The sequence below is a fragment of the Chaetodon auriga genome, chromosome 12 (assembly GCF_051107435.1).
Source record: "Chaetodon auriga isolate fChaAug3 chromosome 12, fChaAug3.hap1, whole genome shotgun sequence".
NCBI lineage: Eukaryota > Metazoa > Chordata > Actinopteri > Chaetodontiformes > Chaetodontidae > Chaetodon > Chaetodon auriga.
Window position 1 is genome coordinate 9,660,897 of NC_135085.1, and position 21,851 is coordinate 9,682,747.

General features: G+C 42.3%; 2 protein-coding genes across 2 annotated transcripts; both read right to left on the bottom strand.

The window, feature by feature from the left end:
• Positions 1-13,230, bottom strand: LOC143329323 (phosphatidylinositol 4,5-bisphosphate 3-kinase catalytic subunit alpha isoform). Its single transcript, XM_076745162.1, has 21 exons — positions 12,854-13,230; positions 11,502-11,917; positions 11,027-11,236; positions 10,634-10,884; positions 10,064-10,309; positions 9,753-9,838; positions 9,543-9,648; positions 8,067-8,219; positions 7,420-7,554; positions 7,168-7,292; positions 6,932-7,013; positions 6,434-6,598; positions 6,202-6,305; positions 5,874-6,045; positions 4,911-5,017; positions 4,391-4,512; positions 3,916-3,994; positions 3,544-3,714; positions 3,257-3,374; positions 3,004-3,155; positions 1-2,908 (listed from the first exon to the last, which is right to left on the bottom strand). Exons 2-21 carry the CDS (start codon positions 11,851-11,853, stop codon positions 2,638-2,640), a joined length of 3,207 nt encoding a protein of 1,068 aa, XP_076601277.1. The 5' UTR covers positions 11,854-11,917; positions 12,854-13,230; the 3' UTR covers positions 1-2,637.
• A 1,500-nt stretch (positions 13,231-14,730) lies between these two features.
• LOC143329733 (calcium-activated potassium channel subunit beta-2-like) lies at positions 14,731-16,133 on the bottom strand. Its single transcript, XM_076745758.1, has 4 exons — positions 16,075-16,133; positions 15,739-15,909; positions 15,294-15,489; positions 14,731-15,015 (listed from the first exon to the last, which is right to left on the bottom strand). The coding sequence occupies exons 1-4, from the start codon at positions 16,131-16,133 to the stop codon at positions 14,731-14,733; spliced, it is 711 nt and encodes a 236-aa protein (XP_076601873.1).
• Positions 16,134-21,851: the final 5,718 nt, after the last annotated feature.

A 21,851-nucleotide genomic window follows, 5' to 3' on the forward strand; every position in this document is an offset into this window, starting at 1 on the left:
GGGAGAAATGTTTTTTTTTTTATTCAACAGTACAATAAATGAATGCATACAGTTTCTTATCAGACATGGTCATATAAGGATGACTAAAACAAGTATCTGAAGAGGTTTTATGATATATATACAGATGAATACATAACTATGAGTCTGGTTCTTTTTAAAACATGCAGGATAGCTTCTTCCTCCTCATTGTGCTTACAGACTTCCACTTAGGGCAAGAGATCTCCACTTGACATGAAGACCGTACTCTGACAACAGCATCAAGTCCTTGTCCTTCATTCAACAATTCACCTCTGCTTTGTCATTCATATCGTTTCAACAACTAGAAGCTGTCTACTGGGTTTTGCATGAGGATGGTGCACGTTTATGCATGATTCCTCCTTTTTTTTTTTTTTTTTTTGGTTAGCAGTTACATATATGAGTTTGCTTACATTTAAAAATACAAAAATATATTACGTCTGTAGTTATTCAAGGAAAGCATTTGCACATGTAGTAGCAGTTATCAGTATCTGTTACCTTCATTGTGACTTTGTTGTACCTCACACAAGTAACAAGGTCATTTCTATACATGAAATTCAAGTAAACAACATCAGGTCAAACAAAAAAAAAAAAAAGTAGATATTCGAGGACCTCATGCATAATGCAGTGTGAGAAACAGAAAACAACCAGTACAAGTACAAAGGGAAATAGCATCATTTCGATAGTTTTTCCATAAAGTATATGGGGTCTAGTTTTTCTCAGTTTGGGTCCGGCCCACTGCTCTGTAGCCTGTACAGAAGCACATGCATCTCAGCCGGATCGGTTTCCTGAGCAGAAGACAAAAACTGGACTTTCAGACAGACTTGAGTGTCCAGGAAACCGCTCCGTTTGTGTATCATTTGGTAAAGCTAGAGTATTTACTGACCTCTTATGTATGTGTCTGTGCAGTGAGCGAACCTGCCAAGACTATTCTTCCACACATAAGGGTGACAATCATAGGAAAGAGGAGGGAAGAAGACACTTCAAAGGTTAAAAAAAAAAAAAAATCACTTCGGTTACTTTTCCTTTACCTGGATGTCGAACGTGAGGAGAGAGAGGGGGGTCTTAAATTACTTGTCGCCTGCGTGGCTAAGAACGAGGAGTCAGGCGCAAAACTTAACAGCTCAAATACTTTACAGATGGCTTAGATTGAAGCTCCAAATATAAACCTGGTAAGGAGAAGCAAAAGGCAGGGTCCAAAGGCGTTTCTCACAGCTCTTTTTGTTGGGAAGAAGTTGACGATTCTGTTACAGTGCAGCATTTTTTTTTTCTTCCACGTACTGTCTGTACAAAGTCCTCAGACACAGCGCTCTGCGTGAGCACGTCGGGGGAGATGCATTTGTCTCGCTGCCTTACTCTGACATCAACTCTTTTTTTTTTTTTCAGTATACAGTACATATTAAGATCACAACTTGCATAGTGTAACAGCACAGCACACAAAAGGAACACTGCACATCCTCTTCCCCTGCGTTTCTCGCTTTTATCGGCCGGATAACAAGACAGATTGAAAACGTCTCGTTCGGCTGACCATCAGAAAGGTGTCTCTCCGCTCGACTGCGTGGGGTGGACAATGGACATTTGTGCCTCAACGTCTGACAGAATAATACTGATAGACAAAACAAAACAAAAACAAATACTGCAGAGATCAGTGCTGTGAGTACACACGAGACTTGGAATAGTAGTGACTATTGTTCTTGACAAATAAGACTGCTGAGTAGTGGGGTTACACGTCTAGTACTTTGGCTCAGTAGAAAATAGACTCAAATAGGAATATGTGCACTGAATGCATACAAGTCTATGGATATACTGCTGTACAAAAGTCAGTTATCTGGTGTGGCATGAGGTCTGAACTGAGGACACGCCATCTGTAGGCTACAAAGAAGTTGTTTCCGTTGCTCCAAAGGAGTTAAATGCTAGCTAAGTGTAACAACACGCCCTCTGTCAGTCCTTTACTAAGCGTGTTGGTGATTGTGTTTTATGCCCGTAAGGGGAAATATCATGATTTTGTGCACACCTGCCAGGCTTCTCATTGTCTCTTATCATTTTGTCTCAGCTGGTCTGGCTGTGTGCCGATATCTCTCCCATCTTCATCAGTTCAAAATAGGTCGTGGAAATAATGCAGTTACGCTCTGTCAGTTCATTGTTAGCAAAAGCCAGCTGTGCTCATAGTATATCACTTCCTTGTTGATGTTCCTTTCTTAATGCTGATGGTTGTAGATGTACTGAAAGGAATAAAAAAAAATAAAAAATAAAAAAAAAGTTTGTTTCACATGAAGAAGGCTAACCTAGTCGAGGTCCATTACACATGTTTAGTTCCTATGAAGTAGACTGATGAAACAGAGCTCCACCCTGCCTTCATATGTTCTTAGTGCAGGGAGAAGAAATTCAGAAACCTGCAGAAACAGGAGAATTTACGCATCATGTCCCTGAAACAGGCCCCTCTGAGCACCCTTACTGAGTGGTGGCTGGCAGGTAGTGTTTCAGAGTCACATGCTGGCAAAAGTATTAACCAGGCCTTAGTGTGGTTGGGAAATTACCGCGCTTGCTTCTCGCTATTCATTTGGTTCTTAGTGTGCTGTTGTTGCTACAGTCCTTCGCGCTTCTCTTGTTTCAGCTGTCATTTCAGTTCATGGCGTGTTGGCGGATTGTGTGGAAGATCCAGTCCATCTTGGTAGTCCAGCCGCCATGGTGAGCGTCATTCATCTGCTTCATGAAGTAGTCCAGGGCCTCCTGCTCCGACTTGTCCAATGCCAGGGTCTTTCTGATGTAAGCAATGTCATCAAATGACTGCAGCTCGGGCATCCCTGAGCCCAGCATCATGGAGAAGAGGTTGATGAAGAGGTTGGCATGCTGTCGGATTGCCAGGTACGCCTTGTAACACATCTCCTGGAACCTAAGGAGGCAGAGGGAACACAATTACAAGAAGGGATACAAGCATGGAGGAAAAGGGGATTTTCATTTTTACTTCATGCGTATTGCTTGTGTTACCTTTCAAATTCCCTTGTTTTGGTGCACTCTTGAGTTCCTTTGCTAATAACAATCAGGAAGTCCTGTGTGAGGACAAAGGGCACACGTTCTCTCTTGTACCCAAATTTCTTCTTTTTGTGGTCGAGGAAATGGCCAAAGTCTATGTGGAACAGCTGTGAAAACATAAGAAACTCAAGAGATGAAATAATATTCTAAGACAGAAACAAAAGAATGCCTGTACGACACAGAAAGGATGTGAAAATGTCATCTTTACCTGTCCATCATCTTTGACCATAATGTTGCTATTGTGTCTGTCCCCTATGCCCAGGATAAATGTGGCTACACAGTAGCCTGCACACGACCGCGTGAACAGATCTATGGCTTGGTCATACCTAAGAAATCAAACAAATGGAAAATACTTTATTCTCAGAGGATTCAGTGACTGTGTGCAACGGTTCCCATAAAAAGGAAGAAACTGACACACCAAGTCTTCATATTAACACCACCTGTATGGCCTAAAGAAGACTACATAAGCTGTATAAATCACTGTACGCCACTCACATCTCTCCCTTGTTCTTATCCTTGAGCCACTGATGCAGTGTGTGGCTGTTGAACTGCAGTGCCCCCTTCAGGCCTCCTTTACACTGGATCTGCATGATGGTGTGAGAGTTCCTCACCACCTCAATCAAACCCACGCAGTCACCGATTGACAGACAGCCATACGGCAGCATCCTGAGAGAGGAAGGACAAGAAACATAAAGAGGGGTAGAAATAATTAGGACAGTCGTGATCGACTTCATTTAAATGACTGGAGGTGGCTGGCAGGGGTTGCCACTAATCTGCATTCAGGTATGGAGTGCAGAACATGAAAGAATCTGGCGCCTGTTAATGTGCACCTGCATCCTCGCTGTCATGGCGAAGTGGGGAGCCTACCTGAGATCAAGGCCTTGGTTCTGCCAGATGTTCTCCATTATCCTAATGATCTGCAGTGTCAGCATGTCCTGCCTCAGATCTGCAGAGGCACAGAGAGACAAGGAGGTGGATGACAGTAAGGTGATTATTAGCTGCTTAGCTGCTCTTTGATCAGCTCCACGATGCATTATGGAGCAGAGCTGTCAAAGTCAGTTGCAGATGTTGCAGCAAAATGCACGAGCAGCTGTGGTACAGTGTGATTCAAATAGTGTGACTTGTTCTTTCTTAAATCCGTGTAAAAAGCATAGATGAGGTTGTGTCTGTGTGCAATGATGTGCCCTACAGGCTTAGACTGAAATATGCTGGATGCTCAGCAAGAGCATTTTCAACTCTGTGTGTGTGTGTGTGTGTGTGTGTGTGTGTGTGTGTGTGTACTGATTCACCGAGGCAGGGATGGACAAACAGAGATGGGTAACAACACAGAGACAAAACTCACCATCTCCATTTTTGAAGATGATTTCGTTGTTCTGAAAGAGCAGCTCTGACATCATATCTGGGTTTTCCCAGTTAAGCCACAGAGGTCGCTTGGCTGATGACATCATCCTGCATTCCTCCAGGCTGAAACACACACAGGGATTGTTATGTTTCAATAAAGAACACACACAGGGATGTTTAAAGAGGAAAACAAATGATATGAAGATAGTCAAAATGTTCTGAGTGAATGAGCCTCTGTTCACGAGTCCTGGACCAAAATAATTTGTCAATATTTCACCTCAACTGAGTCATGTGAACTGGAGTTACTGTACTGTATTCTCTAAGAGCAGTGACTGCATGGTGTCCCAAAATGCACCAATGTAGACACACACACGCTCACGTACACACACTGCCATTTCATGACATATAATTTTATTTCAAGCCTTGAAGACGAAAAGGCAACAGCAACACCTCCAGAGGAAATGAACATTAAATGCCAGCCATTTCAGCAAAGACAGTTAGATAAGGGAGCGCTGATGTACCGGAGGTTTCCCAGCTGATGTGCTGGATTCAGTGGGGAGGTGAAGCTCTGCAGGGCATCCATGTAATCAGGCCTCCTCATCTGCTCAACCAGAAACTTCATTTGGACCTTAAAATAGAGAAACAAATGAATTAATTAATAAAAGAGCAGTTTGAGACAGTAGAGTCGTCCAGCCTGGTGAATGTACAGTAAGTACAGTGCTTCACAGAGCACCAGCTGTGTGCTGTGTGTCTGGGTGCTGGTTATTTCAACATGGGTAGCAGAATGAGTAGATGTTAAATCAATTCACTAGTTAGCTAGCTAATCAATGCATTTGGTTAGACACTAACCCCAGTATGACTGGCACATTAGCTAGAGGCTATAATCTTCTTCTAGCCAGTATTTCTATATCAAAGTTAACATAAATAGGGCCGACGTGTTCTTAAATTAAGGCTTTCATTTGAGCATAATTACAAAAGATGGACTTTTTTTTCTGCAGGTTTTAAGAAGAAGCATCAGTGTGCTCTGATATGCATTATTTTGCTACTGCTGCTCTTTTCACTTGCCTGGAAAGCTTTTATTGTGAACCAGCTACGAGTGCTGACCTTCATTAACAGCAGATTAATAGTTTAACACAGCATAATACAGTCAAACAGATCTCACTGAAAATTTAGATTATGCTCACTGCGCCACGCCATCGTTATCACAGGTCATAATCGCCTTTGCTTGGAACTAACCTTTTTTTTTATGTAAGCCCCAGCTTTTATTCAAGAATCTTTCATATTTATCTGTGGATGACCGTGAAGTCACTCAGTTTTTTAGACTTTAGTCCAAAGCTGCAAGCAAAACCGCAAAAAGCAACTGTCCAAACTCACTCACATCACTCCACTGTCTCATCTCTGTGGCCAGATTGGTCCAGATGTTGTCAAGATTAAACGCAATGATTCAGTGGATCACAATTAACATCTGCCGGCCGTCAGATTACCTTCTGTGCCTCATCTTTTTTCTCCTGTTTGAGGAGGTCAGTCAGATTGATGAGCTTCTCCATGGCCTCCACCTGTCTGCTCAGGTGCTTCAGATACATGCCACAGGCCCGGCAGTACGACTCCAGCAGCAGGCCAAACCGCTGGCTCACTGTTTTGTTGTGCATCTCTGACCTGCACACAAGTAGGCAAATAATTCAAGAGAGGAAAAAGAATCCCAAAACATTGACTGACGATACGGACATTCCAGTGACAAACAACAGTTTGACCTTTCAACTCACACACAGACAGCTTCAAATTCCTGAAAGAAGACCTTTTAAATCCACTCACTTTAGATGCCAGAAGAAGAAATGTCCTATCCTCTGATTAGTTAATGCCTTTTTCAGCAGGAAGCGTGCAAGTGGGTTATCAAGGTACTGCTCATACTTCAGAACCTGGGCACAGGCACAGAAAACAGGAAACACCATAAAAAACACTAGTATAATACATCAAGCTGAAATATCGACCTGCTTATCAATATTCACTTAATCTGTATTTAAAGCCGGATGAGGATGCAACACACCTGAACCAGCTGAATGAGGTACTGAGAGAGTTTGTCATCTGTTAGGTATTTCTCAAGGCACTTTACAGCAAACTCTCTGATCATCGGATCGGGGAAGTTACAGTCCAGCAGCTCCATGGCTTGTTCTGGCTTGATAGCAGGCCAGTCCTTCAGAAGGCAATACATCTGAAATGAAAAAAGACACATAGACTGACTGCACGTCCCTATGACGCAGCGGATCCCCCTAACCCTTCATAGAGCCACTGCAGGGGGGCTGTGGATGATACAGAGTGAAGCAAAGCTGAATGATTATGATTCGCGTGGGGAAAACAAACAAAAAAGAGTGAACTGATGCTATTGTGCTGACATTTAGAGAATGAGAGAAAAGGTTTGCTAGACAGAGCAGACCTGCACACTATCTGAGAAAAGATCAGCTGAGCTGTTGCACCGCACATGTATATTTCCCCATGCGATGTCCTTCAACATAAAGGCGTGTCAGCGGTAGAAGCGTGAGCTTACCTGTGCAATCTCATCTCTGGAGTTCCATTTCACAGCCAGGAGGATCTTGGGAAGGATCTCTGGCATATTGACGCAGTCTTGCCTAAACAGTTTGGGACGAGAATAAATTTGTTGTAGAACCTTAATGCCGTCTACATTATCCTCACTTGAGGATGATCCTCACATTGACTTTTGTGTAAAATATGATGTACCCCTCAAATCGCCACATAATGGTAATACAAGCGCACACACGTTACCTGTGCCTCCACAGAAAGTCTTTCTCCTGCTCAGTGATTTCAGACAGCGGGTCTCTGTTACACACCTGGCGTAGCTGCTCATTGTCGGTGTCAGTCAGAGGGTTGTCCCGTGCCAGTCTGTTACTCTATGATACCATATAACACAGGTATCAGAGCGTGTGTGTGGCGTGTGAGTGAACTACAGATCTCATGATGAACGATCAGTGAAACCAAAAACACTCAACCGTTTTAAAAAAATGCTTGCTATCTTACCAAACCAGTGTGGCAGTAATTGAAGCCAAGCTCTCTGGATATATTCCAGTTTGCATGGTCCTCAATGATGGTCATATCAGGGTACTTGACAGGGCAGCTGAAATGGTCAAACTCCAGCTCCAGACAAGGGGTTTCCTGTATTGTTGAGAAAGCGGTGAAGGGGAAAGGTCATTCCTGGTGATTACTGTAATCAAAGAAAGGTGCCTGTGTCAATGAGTAATTAATTAAATGGGATAAGAGGCTTGGTTGATTAAATCGAGGCGGCTTAAATCCAGCTCTCAAACTCTACAGGTTGTCACCAGCTCCATTAAAACTGGGTCATGAGGCTTAGAGGTCAGTCACAGACACAAGCATAATACATATTTGAAAAGCTTAAGATGTTGAGAAAAAAGATTAGGCTTTGTGCCGTGTTATTCTATCTTCTTAATGTTTCAAGGTGGTCCACTCTGGTCCATGGAAGTGGAAGAAATCAGCTTAGACAATCTGTGTATTTTAGATTTTTCGCATATACAGTTAGTATTTTGTTTGACAAAAACTTCTAATGAACAATAAACAGAACAGGAGAGCAGCATGTGCTTGAAACTAGAATCTCTCCAGCGCTATTTGCTTTGTAAAATATGCTCATAATGTTGACATTTGCTGTTTACCTTGTTGGGGTTAGAGCCTGTGACGCCGATAGGGTTGAGCAGGTCTTCCAGGCCATGTGGGACAGGCCATAGGTTGAGAGCCATCTTGCCTGCTACTAGTGTGTGGGTGTAGTCAAACAGGTTGATGTTGCCCCAGGCGAGGGGACAGTGCTCCTGCAGGAAAATACCAGGAAGATGATGCATATTAAAATGATTAGAGAACCAACTGTGGAACACACAGGTGCAGCGTAGGACACGTGGAAGCTGCTTATTTCCCACGACTAACATCAACCAACTCTGTGAGTCTCTTCACATAAAAATCAACCAAGAATAAATTTGAATACACTTCTGTTTAATCTCATCGATATCAGTCTCACTGTTTACTGTTCACTCTCCCACAGCCATGTCAGAGCTATGCTAAGTTACTGCTGATGCAAACCCAGGGCAGGTATCATACCACGGTCAAACAGCCAGTGCTTTGGCATCCCTTGATATGAACTGGCCTTTGTGTCTTTAAAAGACAGTTTCTCATTTACAACTACATGCAAGGCAGCAAATAAACAAACTGAACTTAGGTTACTGTCAATTGACAGTGACGTTGTAATGTCATATTTCGTAAAGGGAGTTTGGCATATTTTCTCCAGAGAGTGCAGGGGGCTTTAGTTTCATACAAATACTGTATATATTTATATTTTTTTATATTTATGATGACAATTAAGGAAATGAATTGTTCACTTTAAAAAGTGGACAGTCAGACAGCATTTCATTGAAAGGTCAAACATTCAGGGCTCAGTCTGAATAAACTCAATACTGGTTTTTAGCACTCTTGTTGATTGTATTCTGTTTGTCTTCATACATGTAATTATCACTTACTGTTACTTCGCAATTGAGTTTGGCCACGACACCCTTAATTTTGGCCATGATGCCCCAATAAATTTGTATTAATTAAAGACCAAAGAGGCCTTGGCCTACACATGACTTATTTCCAGGTGGAACTCTGAGTGGCTTTTATTGTGAGGCAGACAAAGGAAACGCAGTGTATTTGTCACTGAGGTTACTGCTAACTGCAGTACTTCATGAAAAATGCATCTATGCTTTTAGCACTTTTCGACAGCAATCAATTTTATCTATTGCAGAGAGTAATGAAACAAGTGGCAGCAGCTACAGTGATGACAGGCATCTCTTCAGCTAAGGAACCAACTCCTTTAGCTCTGCCCTGCTGTTGGTAGAAAAATGCTGCACACCAAAATATCAGATAGTAGTTGCCCATGGCACGATGGAAAAAGACTGATTACTGACTGACTTCATGAAAACAATGCTAGTTTGTGCACTGTTAGCAGATACACCAGCTACTCCTTCAATATACAGTATCTCTGACTAAAAAGCTGCTCAAGGAGTATTTGCTGTAGTATTAGAATGCACTTGATGTCACCCAACCAGCAAGACAAAAATCTTCATTATAGCTTTCATTTAGCATTTCAGCATTTCACTGCTAACCTCTTTAGCTCCCTTCCTTCCTTTCACAGAGCAGATGGAGAGGCAGAGTCGGGCAGCACGGGGGATGTCTGGAATGTACATGTCGTAGTTCAGCCACTCGTTCCACCTGGAATAAACAGGGAGCGAACCATTAACATAAGCCATCACATTACTGTCGTAAAGCTGAGGGAAATCCTGGAGTATGGAAGGCTATTCTTCATTGTGTACTACCTGGGGTTCGAGCAGGGCACACGCTGGGTGTTGACGTTGTCACACAACTGCTCTCCACCGTGGTATATCCCAGTCCTGACGTAGATCTAATGCAGCAACAAGAAAAAATGGATTTATACACTAATCCATCGAGTGATTAAGATATATTTCACTGCAGTTCTGACAGCATGAAGTGAAGAACACTGTTGTTACATCCTCCAAGGTACTGAAGATGTTAGATCACAGTCACAATTTATTTCAGTCAAACCAGAAGAAAGCAGAGACTCAAGATGAAGCAGTCACAGCACCACACCGATGTACTGCATGTGTACCTTGTCAATGTCTCTGATGTTGACATTGACGTAAGTGGCACACAGTATCCTGATTCTCAGCGTTCCGTTGATAGTCCATAGAGACTTGGTGGCTGTTTCCCCATTCATGTAGGGCGTTGCTGTGGATATTCGCCTTGCATATGATGGCATGGTGAAGTTGTCCATGGGCAGCTGGGAATACAGGCTGTCTTTTGTCATTAGCATCAAGTTGGGCATCCGTCCCAGCATGATACAGCTGCGCACGTACTGTTGAGGACAGACAAAGTGACATTTTGAAGCTATTTCTGCTGTCTGACATTTCGAAGCCCTTTATGCAATTTCCATGTTTATCAACATGGAAATTATGTGATATTACAATCATAACCAGACCATAACTGAAGCATTCAGTACATTCACTTGTATACTGTGATATATACAATGTATTGAATCAGCATATTTTCTCCTAATTTCATTTCATGCCATGAATGCCAAGTTCATTTGTGTTGGATGATAATTTGATGTGAAGTAAGTCTCTTCCCTTCTAAGAACAATAGCATCAGATACAGATGGCCTAGGATTAAATTAGATTACCTTGTACTGACTCAGAGGGTATTTCTCCAGTAAGTACTCGTCACAGCCGCAGACTTTGAGGATGTACTTTCCCTGATACTCCTGCACACACATCTTTAACTGCTCCTGGGAGAGCAGCATGCTACGTGTCTTCTTACGGATGGCTTCAGCAATCACCTGCTCTGGCACATAGTCATGGTTGATCTTCAGGGTGTACTTCTGTTTGTCATTGCTGGGTGACACAATAACCCATATGACCACAATGATTTGCCCTGAGGGAAAGAGAATAAAAGATCAAACTAAAGAAGATGGAGCAATAGTATGTGTTTTACAGAGAAAATGTGAAAACAGCAAAAAGGTGAATGTATATTATTGACATATTGCACATTTGCTGCCTTCAGTAACATCCCTTACCTTTGTCTAGCTTGTTATAGATGTGCCTGGGAAGTTCTGCACACGATTCCACATTGGGAGGATACACGTACAAAGCTCTACTGTGGGGTCCATTACTGTCTCTGAGGTCCACAGCCTCTTTGCAGACATTTAAAATGTTCCTTCTGAAGTCCTGCACTTCTGAATCTTTCACCAAGTCAAACTCACATATAGGCATTCCAATAGCAAAACCTAAAAGGAAAAACAAGTGCATGAAAATTTGTTGCGTGATGAAAACATCTTACTTGGACGTCTTCAATTTTTCATGACCTGTGAAATGTGAGCCTTCACATGATACAGTGCAACATATAAGACAATATACTCTATGTGACCAGTTTGAGCCAATAGCATTATGTTAATCCTCCTCCCTGTGGACAATGACATTGTCAAGATCAACGGTTGTTACAGTACAGCACTGAAGGGTACAGTAGTTTGTTTTGCAACTGAAGAACCATACCTATCTCTCTGTTTAGAATTTTCTCTTCTCTGTTGCCTACTGGCTCAATGACTTTGAGGAAGGCCTGAAACAGCCTAAGATCGCATAACCTCCTTGTCTCATCATAAAACTCCTCCCGCTCTGCCTCCTGGGTGACGCTGACAAAGATGTAGGAGCTCTCCTCCTGCAGCAGATGGTAGAGAGGGTACTTCCTGGCCTCTTTGAAGAGCTCATGCTTGACTGTGATCAGTGTGGCCTCCCGGAGGCACTCCAACGTGAGAATCATGCCATTTGGCAGGAGGCAATCCACTAAGATGCTGGGGGGCATCAAGTGCATCCCCCATAGTTCTCCTGAGGAGGGCCTAGGAGGCATGGTTGTGCCAGCAAATCCGCTCTTTTCAGAGCCTGGTAATTATCAGATGAGTGATGTAAAACAACTGTGAGAAAGAAGGAAACAGGATTAGATAAGAATCACTGACCTGTGCACATTAATGCAAAACGCTCATGGTAAATATTTGACTTAAGTGAAGATGCAAAGTGACAGCATGGAAAAAGGACACATACACACTACTGGGTATATCCCAGATGACATGGGTTGCCAAATATCGTAGAAAAACTGAAGTAAATACATAACAGGGAATACCTATAGAACCACTGTATAATGCTTCAGTGTTTCTGAGCTCACCATAGTCCACACAGACATTATGTAAAGTGACTTTCGTTCATTTTGACAGACGAGTGGCACCAAAACATGTATGACAACTTTAACGACGTGACCTACAGTAATTAAACCGTATGTCTGCGTTTTTAAACTATTATAACGATACCAGCTAACCAAACGATAACAGGGCTTGTCATCACATCGGAGACAGAAAATTCTCTAACAAAAACTTTCGCTTTAAGTAAGCTGCTGTTAAAATAACTCATGTTGTACTCAAAGAGGGCAACAACGAAGTAATTCTTGTCCAGTGATGTCGAATGAAAGGACTTAAAAATTGATGTAAACAAACTTGTTAGCTAACAAGCTTTACCAAGACATTCTGTAAGTGAAGCGAATACCGCTAAGGTTTAGCTTTTACCCTCGTCTTGTCACTCACTTCGACTTGTTCGTGTTGTGCAGCTGCTTGGTGGGTTACGTTAGCTTAGGTGTTGTTTCTTAGCTAACGAGCTAACCATGTTAGCCAAGTCCAGTAAGCAGATCAATGTCATTTACAACATGACAACATCGAGTGATACATAAGCTAATGTTAGTCTAACGTAACTATAAAGGGATGCGACTCGACAGTTTGTCGTTTGAGTAACTGGGTAGCTGTTTTGATCAATAGTAAAAGCGAACACAGAACCAAACACGAAAAAAACAAATATAAAGCTACCTGTGTCAGATAGCTAACGCCAACCGGTTAGCCGCGAAGCTAGTCCGCCAGCACAATCATTAGCAGCGGCTAGCTGAGTAAATCCCATTCGTGCCCGCTCGGGAAGTCTCAAGCAGCGGTGCCAGCTCTAACGTTAGTTCATCCAAACATCGATACTGGGGGGTCGGGAGAGACCCGCTATAGTGAAGAAAAGAAGCCACTAGCTCCCGGCGATGTTGTCAATATGCTGTAGTGAAATAAGTCTATAATACTTCATGATGTTCTTCATCGTGGTGTCCCGAAAATAAACTGCACAGTTTGGTAGCACGCTAGCTCCACACAGCTAGCCTGCTCCAGGGCTGCTAGCAGGCTCATCATCATGGACCGCCCTCCCACACAGAGGGAGCTAGATGGTGGAGAAAATAGTTTGTCATGAGATGAGACAGAAGATTTCTGAGAAACCACTATCATTTTTTTTCATGGACAGGATACGAAAAGCCAGCAAAGAGCACATGAGAAAAACGTGCCAAAGTTGTTTTGTTCCTTTAGTCATATGCAAAGCCCAGAGCAAAATCTTTCCCCAGCATGTGTGTGAAAAGTGGCACTGATTCATTAATTCCATTGGATATTGTGTTTTATTGCTGCCACCAAGGACATTATGTTTTCCCTGCATGTTATTGAATATCTGTAAAAAAAAAAATACAGAACATTTCAGTGGAACTCAGTGGGAAGTTAGAGGCCGTGGGCAGAGGAAGAAATCATTAGCAGCATAATAAATGGGAATGGCCAGTGGTTATGGTCTGAACTTGAACTTCTGCACATCCATCTTCAAATATAGTCATATATTATAAAACAGGGAATCATGGCCACCAGCAGTCAATCAGCACTAGGTATGTTTTGGTGTACTTTCTAAACCCTTTTCTATATTCAAAAGGAGCTTTCAAATTTCAGAAGAGTGCGCAGCCTTGATAGAAGTGTGTGCTGACTGTGTGCCCTCTATATCCGGGGGAGATGATCATTTGCTTTGGGGTAGGGTCACAGCATTAGCTCGCTGGCACAGTAGCTGATTTGTTGAAGAGGAAACTCGTGACTCTGAAATCAAATTTTTTTTTTTTTTTTTTTTTACTTTACGTTTCCATGGGACATTTTTCCTTTAAATCTGTAAGCATACATTGTGTTGTAGTGTCTCAGTGAATTAGATTTTTCAAAGTGGTTTGATGATCAAAATTTCCAGAATAGTTTTTCCAACATCATGACAGACAAAAATAAATAAATCATGTCAGGTTATGTACACCTTAGGTTCAGTCATGAAAGACCCACACATACTATTTGGTCACTGAGATAGCGGAGAGCAAACATATTATTGTTTCAGAAAACAATCACATATGCTTATCAAAATATCGGAAAGTTCTCAGAAAAGGTTCTCAACATTGTAACACTCCTGAACAACAGAGGACAGTTTTTGGCAGACAGCAGTGTTTTCCCCTGTGGATTTAAATAGAGGCTGGTTTTGTCATGTGTAGATATTGTAGGTGACATAGCAACCACACGTTCATGATGTACCATATTTAAGATTACAAGTGTAAGAAACTCTTGTAAACAAGTACCAGTAAAACATTTTGCAATACTTTAACACTGTGTAAATCCAGTCATAGTTTTCCCTGTATGACAGCCAGTTACATGTCTGAAGGTTTCCGCCTCGGAATATGTGGCTCACTTTCATAAACAGTCACATCCTCGATTCGGAGTCAAAGCCGGCTGTTCCAAATGTCTCAGCTGAAGAGGAAAGTTTGCAAGAGGTCACAGTGAGGTCGTTTTGGTTCAGACGATGTCTTTCATGTCATATGTCCATCACAAAAGCGCCAAATGCTTGGCTTTCACAGCTGCTGCACTGTATTTCACCTCTTGATCTTCCCTATCTCTTCACACAGTCTGGAGAGGTACTGTGTTAGCTTCACCATCACGATGATGAGGGCCCCTCCTGTGAGCATGCAGGAGGGCCACAGCAGCGAGTGGAAGATGACGCTGTGGTCGTACAGGCGGGTCAGGAGAACCATCTCCTGCTGCTCACCGGGGTCGTAATAACAAGGGACCTGCTGGCTCACCTTCAGCCGCTCAGAGATGTTCATAATCATGACATGCATGGCCAGACTGTCCTTTTGGCACCTGGGCACATAGAAACACTGCAAGGACAGATTGTAGGTTATTTAACAAGCAATCAGTTCATCATACATTTTTTGTGTTGATGCTGGCTACTTTTGGTTCATTTCCCAATATTTAATACATCACCCTTCATGTATCATCTTTCAGCTTGACCAGGAAAAATTCCAAATCCTATCGACTAACATTTTCTGCATTTGGAGCACAGTAAGTCTATAATCAGGCCAACATCTGACAGCCGTTGTCAACATTTGAAACGGTTCAGTAATTCTCAGTATTTTCCCTCTGGCACTGTACTCACTTCAGAGCTGGTGTCCTGGGTCTCTTCATTGTGAGATAAACGGCTGACACGGCCCGTGTTATTGACGCTCACGTAGACCTGCAGACAGGGGTATTTGGAGACTCTCCAGCAGTCTGACCCACAGTTGTAGGAACAGTTCATGTCTGCTGTGACCGTGGAGTTGAGTACAACACACACACCTTCCTCTGTCCACACACTATGTTGACATTTAAATAAAGATCCAATTTAAGGCAAAGAAATGCAGAAAACATTCTGGGATCTCAAGGTATGAAAGCAACTCTGGGCTTGGGGTATAATTTCATAAAGTATTAATATTTGCAGTTTTCAGGTTGAGAGGGCACTGAAGCAGTTTCTCAACAAGCACATCTGATTAATAAAATATGTTTCTGACAGAAATATCAGTTAAGTCCTATTTAAGGTGTAAAAAAAGAGGACAGGGCTGTACCTGTCTGCATAGGAGCGTAATATAGTGATCCCCAGGACAAAGTACATCACGACTGAAGAGAGGATCATTCCGAGTCCCAGGAGAATGGCCCGATCTTCACCGGGCTTTAGAGCTGTCACCGTCTTCTTCTTGTCCAATAAATCTACCTCACGGAATTTCTGGTAGATTGACCTTGATGATGGAAAATGTGTGGTAGTCATTATTATATATTTTTTAAAGCTACAGTGCAAGTGTTATATATGACATAAAAATGACAGTGAATGACAATGACAGCCCCCTTTTTCCACTTTGCATTTTAAGTCAGTTTTTAAGGCTGAATTGGTATGAACCTGTTACCTCCTTTCATTTCCTCCGCCTGAGCCTGCGTTATTTTTGGCCCCTGCCACAAAGAACATCTTCCTTGATGATCCGCGCCCTCCTTTGCTTGCCGAACGGAAAGACTGCTGAAAAGACCTGTGAATTATTGCCAGTTTTATCTTTAGCTGTCCAGAAACACGAGAGCGCATTTTTGTTACACCCAAATGCACTTTCACTTCTAGAATCATGAACATAATAGAAATCCCAAGTCACCGGTTACAAAGCAAATTTGTAAGACAACATATCATACTGTACCTTTGGTGCATATTTGCTGTCAAACTCACTATTTTATACAAAAGAAATATTAAGGATATGTCTCTTCCAATAACCCTGCAAGCAGCAGGTCCTGTTTATCACTGTATTATGCAGTGCCGGGACAGGAAGCACCTCTGATATAGTGGACTCCACCAGGTAAACATCTCATTTTGAGCACAATGAAGCCCTACAAAGGGTAAACAAGATGACAGATAGCCACAGATGAAAGGTGTTAATGCTGAGGAGGCGCTTGTGAAAAACCTACCTGCTGTATCCTGACCACTTCTGCTGTCAACACAAAGTCATTGGGTCCTCTCTTGGCACAACAACACCTTGCATGTGCCTCCTCTCGCTCTCTGCCGGTCCTACCATTTGCAGAAAACACAGCATCCAATGCTCCACATGCAGCTTTGTTCCCATAAATAACATTAGCCTTGATTCAGATGGAAATGAATGAGCAAGTGAGACATTATGGGTTGTTTGTTCTGGGTTGCCCAAGGGTTGGCGTTGAGATGAGGGTCGATGCTAACCTACTCTTGAGATTGCCAGGCATTGATTTAAAGACATCATTTCAGACAAATGCATTGACATGGCAGTGTTATTAGTTATGTGTGGTCATTTGGAATCAACAATCACATCACACTGTTTATTTATTCCACTTCTGAGGCAGAATGGTCCATACAGAATACAGCATGATAAGCAGGCTGTTTTCATTCAGTGGGGGATAACAACAACCTTGCCACAGTGCTAGGAGCAGAATAGTTAGAAAACCAGCCAACAAGTTCCTATTAGATGAGTAATTTCCTCATTGTATTACATTCCCAGCTGCTTAGGGGAAATGTTGCTGAGAGAAAACCCCAGAGTGACAAAAGAAATCTGAAGGAAACCAAAAGTGTCATATCAGTTCATGCTTTCTCCGAAGTCTTCCACACGATTTTGCATGCTCACCCACAACAAAGAGTCACACTTACATGAATTTTATGGTCTGTCTTACAACTTTACTCCTCCATGAAAGCACGCTGACCATTGCCTCTTGAGTGCCTCAAGTTCCACACATAACAGTATTGATTTCAGCTAAACATGGAAACGTGAACCTTCAGAAAGGCCGCCACAGTCTTTGTACCCACTTTACAGTCGAGCTAAAACGTATAAAAGGGTTTGTATGTGTTGTCCCTCATGCTCCGTGTAAGCTGGACTCACAGTGGCAGGTGACTTCCTACCTAATAACTCAAAAGGAATGGACAGTGACGCTGTCCTTCATGGTTTATGGGACAGGTAGCGTCAGTGTTGAGACTGAGCTTGCAGGTCCTTTCATGTTAGCATCAAATGAAGGAAACATGTTTAAAACATTTAAACAAAATGTTCAAAATGCATTTTTTTTCCACATACCAGAAGTGTTTTCTGCAGTTTTCTCAAATAATAACATTTTCTCAGATGTCAAAATTAACAATCGGGAAATTTCAGAATCAGAAATACTTTATTGATCCCAGAGGGGAAATTGTTTAAAAAGTATGTTCATTACACTAAAGTTTATGACACCCATGAAAATCTGAAATTACTGAAGTGAAATGGTCAGAAATAATGTCATAGGATGAAAAGTGGCTCTGAATGACAGTCACCAACTTGAAAAATTGATTTTCTATATATTTGCGTCCTTCTGCATATCAATTATTATTTAAAAATCTCCTGAGTCTGCAGCGTCACCACATCAAGCAATGAACGGAAACAGTCTCTGTGTGTCTGAGGAGGTGCTCCAGCACCCGGCACGAGTGTGAAACTGCTTACCCCAGCAGGAACCCGTTGTTCGGATTCTCCTATTATCAGTTTAATGAACTACATATCCTGAGCCAGAGGCAGATAGGACCAGTCGACCTCACTGTATCTTTATGGCTGTGTCCTTGGTCCGTATTTCTTCCAGCTGCCTCGCTCCCATCTTGAGTGACTCAAAATATGACTGGATGAGTGCTAAACCAAAATGCCATGTGGCAGACCACATAGTGTAGGTGTTATCTTATACATGGATGGATTACTGAATAGGTCAGAGGGCCTGGGGCAGATAGCAGCTCTTCATCTCCAGTGTGTGACTAAATACTGAAGTTCAGCTGCAGTTTTTCAACCGGCAACACCTGAGAATTCTGCTTCACCTGTAAGTGATGCGAAATAGCAGAAAAAATGTCTAAAACAACCACAAAGAGGAGCAAAATTACCACAAAAAAGGTAAATGACCACAAAGAGACCCAAAAGACTTAAAGAGACACAAAACGACTACAAAGAGATGCAAAAAGACAAAAAAAAGAGATGCAAAATGACCACAAGGGCACACAACAAGTACAAAAAGATGCTAACCATGTCATTTGTAGCCATTTTCTGTCTCTATCAGTCTGGGTGTCTTGTTCTTAGAGGGCTGGGGGTCTCTTACATGTCAGTACCCAGAGACCCATTATCTCCATCTATCATCTTATATGACTATTTGTTACCTCCTATGGATTTTATTGAGCTCATATTGCACCAGCATCATAAAAGTGAAAGAAAGGTGCATGTACACACATAACATATTGAGACTGGCTCTGAGGCCTCAACTTTGATCCTACAAATTTTTACTTCAGTAGGTGTTGACTAACGTTGCATGCTTTACTGCGCCATGTAATTCCAAACCAGGCCTGCTATCAACATGCTCTTTGATGAAGAATGTCTCAGGATGTATTTTTTGCCTTGTCCTTCCAGTGATTATTGCTTCCTTGTCAGGTGTCCTGTCGTGTTTTGAGCCTTTTCAAAGTCACATGCTCCACTGCACAGCACCCCACAAACGTACAACAGAGCAGTAAACACTTACCTGAGGTGTGCACACAGGCAGCTGGACAGTGTGAACAGGACAAGGCATCATAAACTGCATGTCTCAAGCATATTGTGTATGCAGTTTGTGTCATTATACACAATGTCAAAACCCAGTCATCCATTCAGAATTTAATGATGCGTATTTTGTAGATGTTGACTGTCTTGTTGTTTCACACAGAAATGGAAGAACAGCATGTTCCTATCATTAGTATCTGATTAAGATTCATCAAGGTGCTCGATGAAAAAGAGGCTGTCCAAAGCTGTCTTACACTGCAGATCAATCCAAGAACCCACACTGTAGCTCAACCAGAGTCCTTATGAATCCATTTCACACATATGAGATTAAAACTTGCATTGTATTATATTGTATGCTAACTTGTATTCCCAGCCATGTGCTTTGTGTTGACCCTCTATTGTGGGCTGGATCATTTGTTTGAGCACATAGTCCTTGTGTTCACAGCCTCACTGTTTCTCTCTGGTGCCTGTAACAATCTACAGTCTTCACACTTCCAAATTACAATAAGCCCCAGCTTGTGTGTGTGACTATTGTGTGCTGAGTTGAAATAGCAGGGTTAATATGTACAGTCTGTGAAGTCCTACCTCTTGTCGATGTGTTGTTAGGATAATCCAGACTTTGGGCTACAACTGTCAGCAGTGGCTCTCCAACATGGTGTGGGCTCCCAGGGACAGCAGCTGGCTACTTCTTATTTAAACTCTTACCCCAAGTGAACAGAATGCCTGCCATACCTGTGTTAGTAATACGAGTTCCCTTTACAATGCCGTCATGCTGAAAATGAGCCGGTCCGGCACAATGAACCTCCACTGTACCTCCAAATAACTGTCTCTGAGTGGCTCCGCTGGGGGCCTGTCACTATGTTTGTTGCAGGCGCTGCTGCACATCCACAGAGAGGAATTCAGGAGCAGTTATTTCAGCTCTGCCTTTCCGTGTCACAAATGTACAGTATGTATGGGCAACTTCAAGGCAACTGCTTCAATCACTGTCACAAGAACACTTTGCAACGTCTTGCCACAAGGTGTCTCTGCAGCCTCAGAAACTAGAGCGATAAATTAAGGGGTTTCCTCTTCTACTGATTACTGACAACAGAGCATATGGAATGCCAGTGATGTTTAAGAGTGAGGTTTTTATTTTGGTAAAAAGACAGGTGTAAACGTGTGAAATATGTGAGCAGGTGTGGACAAATGCTTCGCTGAAGGCCATTTTAGTCATTTTGTCAGTAAATGTGCCACAAACTATGTCCCATTCTTTCATTTCTAAAAGATGCACATTAAAGACTGAGAGCCATCCCCTGTAAAAATATCAGTTTGTTTTGCAAAATATAAGATTTTGTTCTATTTTCTCACTGTTTTCATGTCAGCCAGAGAAAATGAACACTGTAAACATTGGCTGTTTTTTTCTAGGAGCCTCATAAAATGGACAAAATGCTCAAAAATCTGAGGCCAGCATTGTGTGTGACACGCACACACCTTTTTTATTTCAGATTTTTGTACCTAAAAATTCTCCTCGCTATATCCGTGTGAAATGTGTTTGATTTGAAACTCATCTGTCGAGGCTATTTAATTGTTTTCTAATGCCATGTCTTCTCTTTAGGCAGTGATTTCCTCGACTGTATTGGTGGTCTAACCAGGTGGGGGATGTTCCCTTGCAGACCACAGTTAATGAGCCATGTTGGCTGCAGTCTTTGCTCATCCCCTGAGGTGCGTGTGATCATGAAAGTCTGTCCCTCCCTTACAGCAGCAGCAGCAGCATCAGGTCAGATTGTGCTAGAAGTGGGCACTGCTCACCACTTTACATTCACTGCCTCCTCCATGCTCCATCCAGTGACGGCCAGAGAGTACAGTACAATACAAGACGAGCTCCTTCCTACCTCATAGCTCAGATGCTTTCCCCTTTAATTATAGCCTGACCTTCGAGTTAGCCTTTACAAATAACAGCCCCTTTTACATACAGTAAGACAGCAGGAAAACACATGCACAAATATAGCAGGATGAGAAAAAAGACTCAAGGGCAGATGGAAAGGCATTCGTATGTATTTGAGGTTAGGCCTAAACATAGCTACAAAGAAGCGCAGACTGTCTTCAAGTACCACGTTTGGAGGTGAAACAACATAGTCACAGAGGGGATGAAAGGCAATTGTGCTTCTTTGTTTCTCAGCATCTAAAAATAGCTCTTGCTGAGCAGGCAGTGAGGCTGAGCTGCAGTCCCTTCTCTTGCTCCCTTTTCCTCGTTTTCTGCCGCTCTCTCACAAGCGTAATACATTGTGATAATGAGGCACGTGAGCTGACTTGTAGCTCAAATGTGTAACAGCTATTAGGGTCGAGTTGCTCTGGTTCTACATTTGAATTGCTGTTATTTAACATGCTGCATAAGGAGTGTTATTGTTATGGTGATTGAGTGTCATCTGTGCTGTTGTGCAATCCTCTGCAGAAAGAAACAACACAATGGGCCCCACTCACTAATGTATATATGTCTATTCATCACATTTTGCATGTTTGTGAAAATGCTGATATCCAGTTATTATGCAGGGCTTGACATCTATACTTGGCCAGTATAGCCGAGTCTGATTCTGATGAAGCTTATCTGTCCTGTTCATCTTCTTTTTTTATTTCTCACATAAACACACACACAGGAATGAAAAGGCAGCACT

Excerpts from the sequence above, each read along its gene's own strand:
- LOC143329323 (XM_076745162.1), bottom strand. The coding sequence starts at position 11,853 with ATGCCTCCTAGGCCCTCCTCAGGAGAACTATGGGGGATGCACTTGATG. Across the intron at positions 7,555-8,066 it reads CAGGCTCTAACCCCAACAAG|GAAACCCCTTGTCTGGAGCT; the intron begins GTAAACAGCAAA and ends TCAACAATACAG. Across the intron at positions 3,715-3,915 it reads AACCAAGGCCTTGATCTCAG|GATGCTGCCGTATGGCTGTC; the intron begins GTAGGCTCCCCA and ends TTCCTCTCTCAG.
- LOC143329733 (XM_076745758.1), bottom strand. The coding sequence starts at position 16,133 with ATGTTCTTTGTGGCAGGGGCCAAAAATAACGCAGGCTCAGGCGGAGGA. Across the intron at positions 15,490-15,738 it reads TTACGCTCCTATGCAGACAG|TGTGTGGACAGAGGAAGGTG; the intron begins GTACAGCCCTGT and ends ATGTCAACATAG. Across the intron at positions 15,016-15,293 it reads CCCAGGACACCAGCTCTGAA|TGTTTCTATGTGCCCAGGTG; the intron begins GTGAGTACAGTG and ends CTGTCCTTGCAG.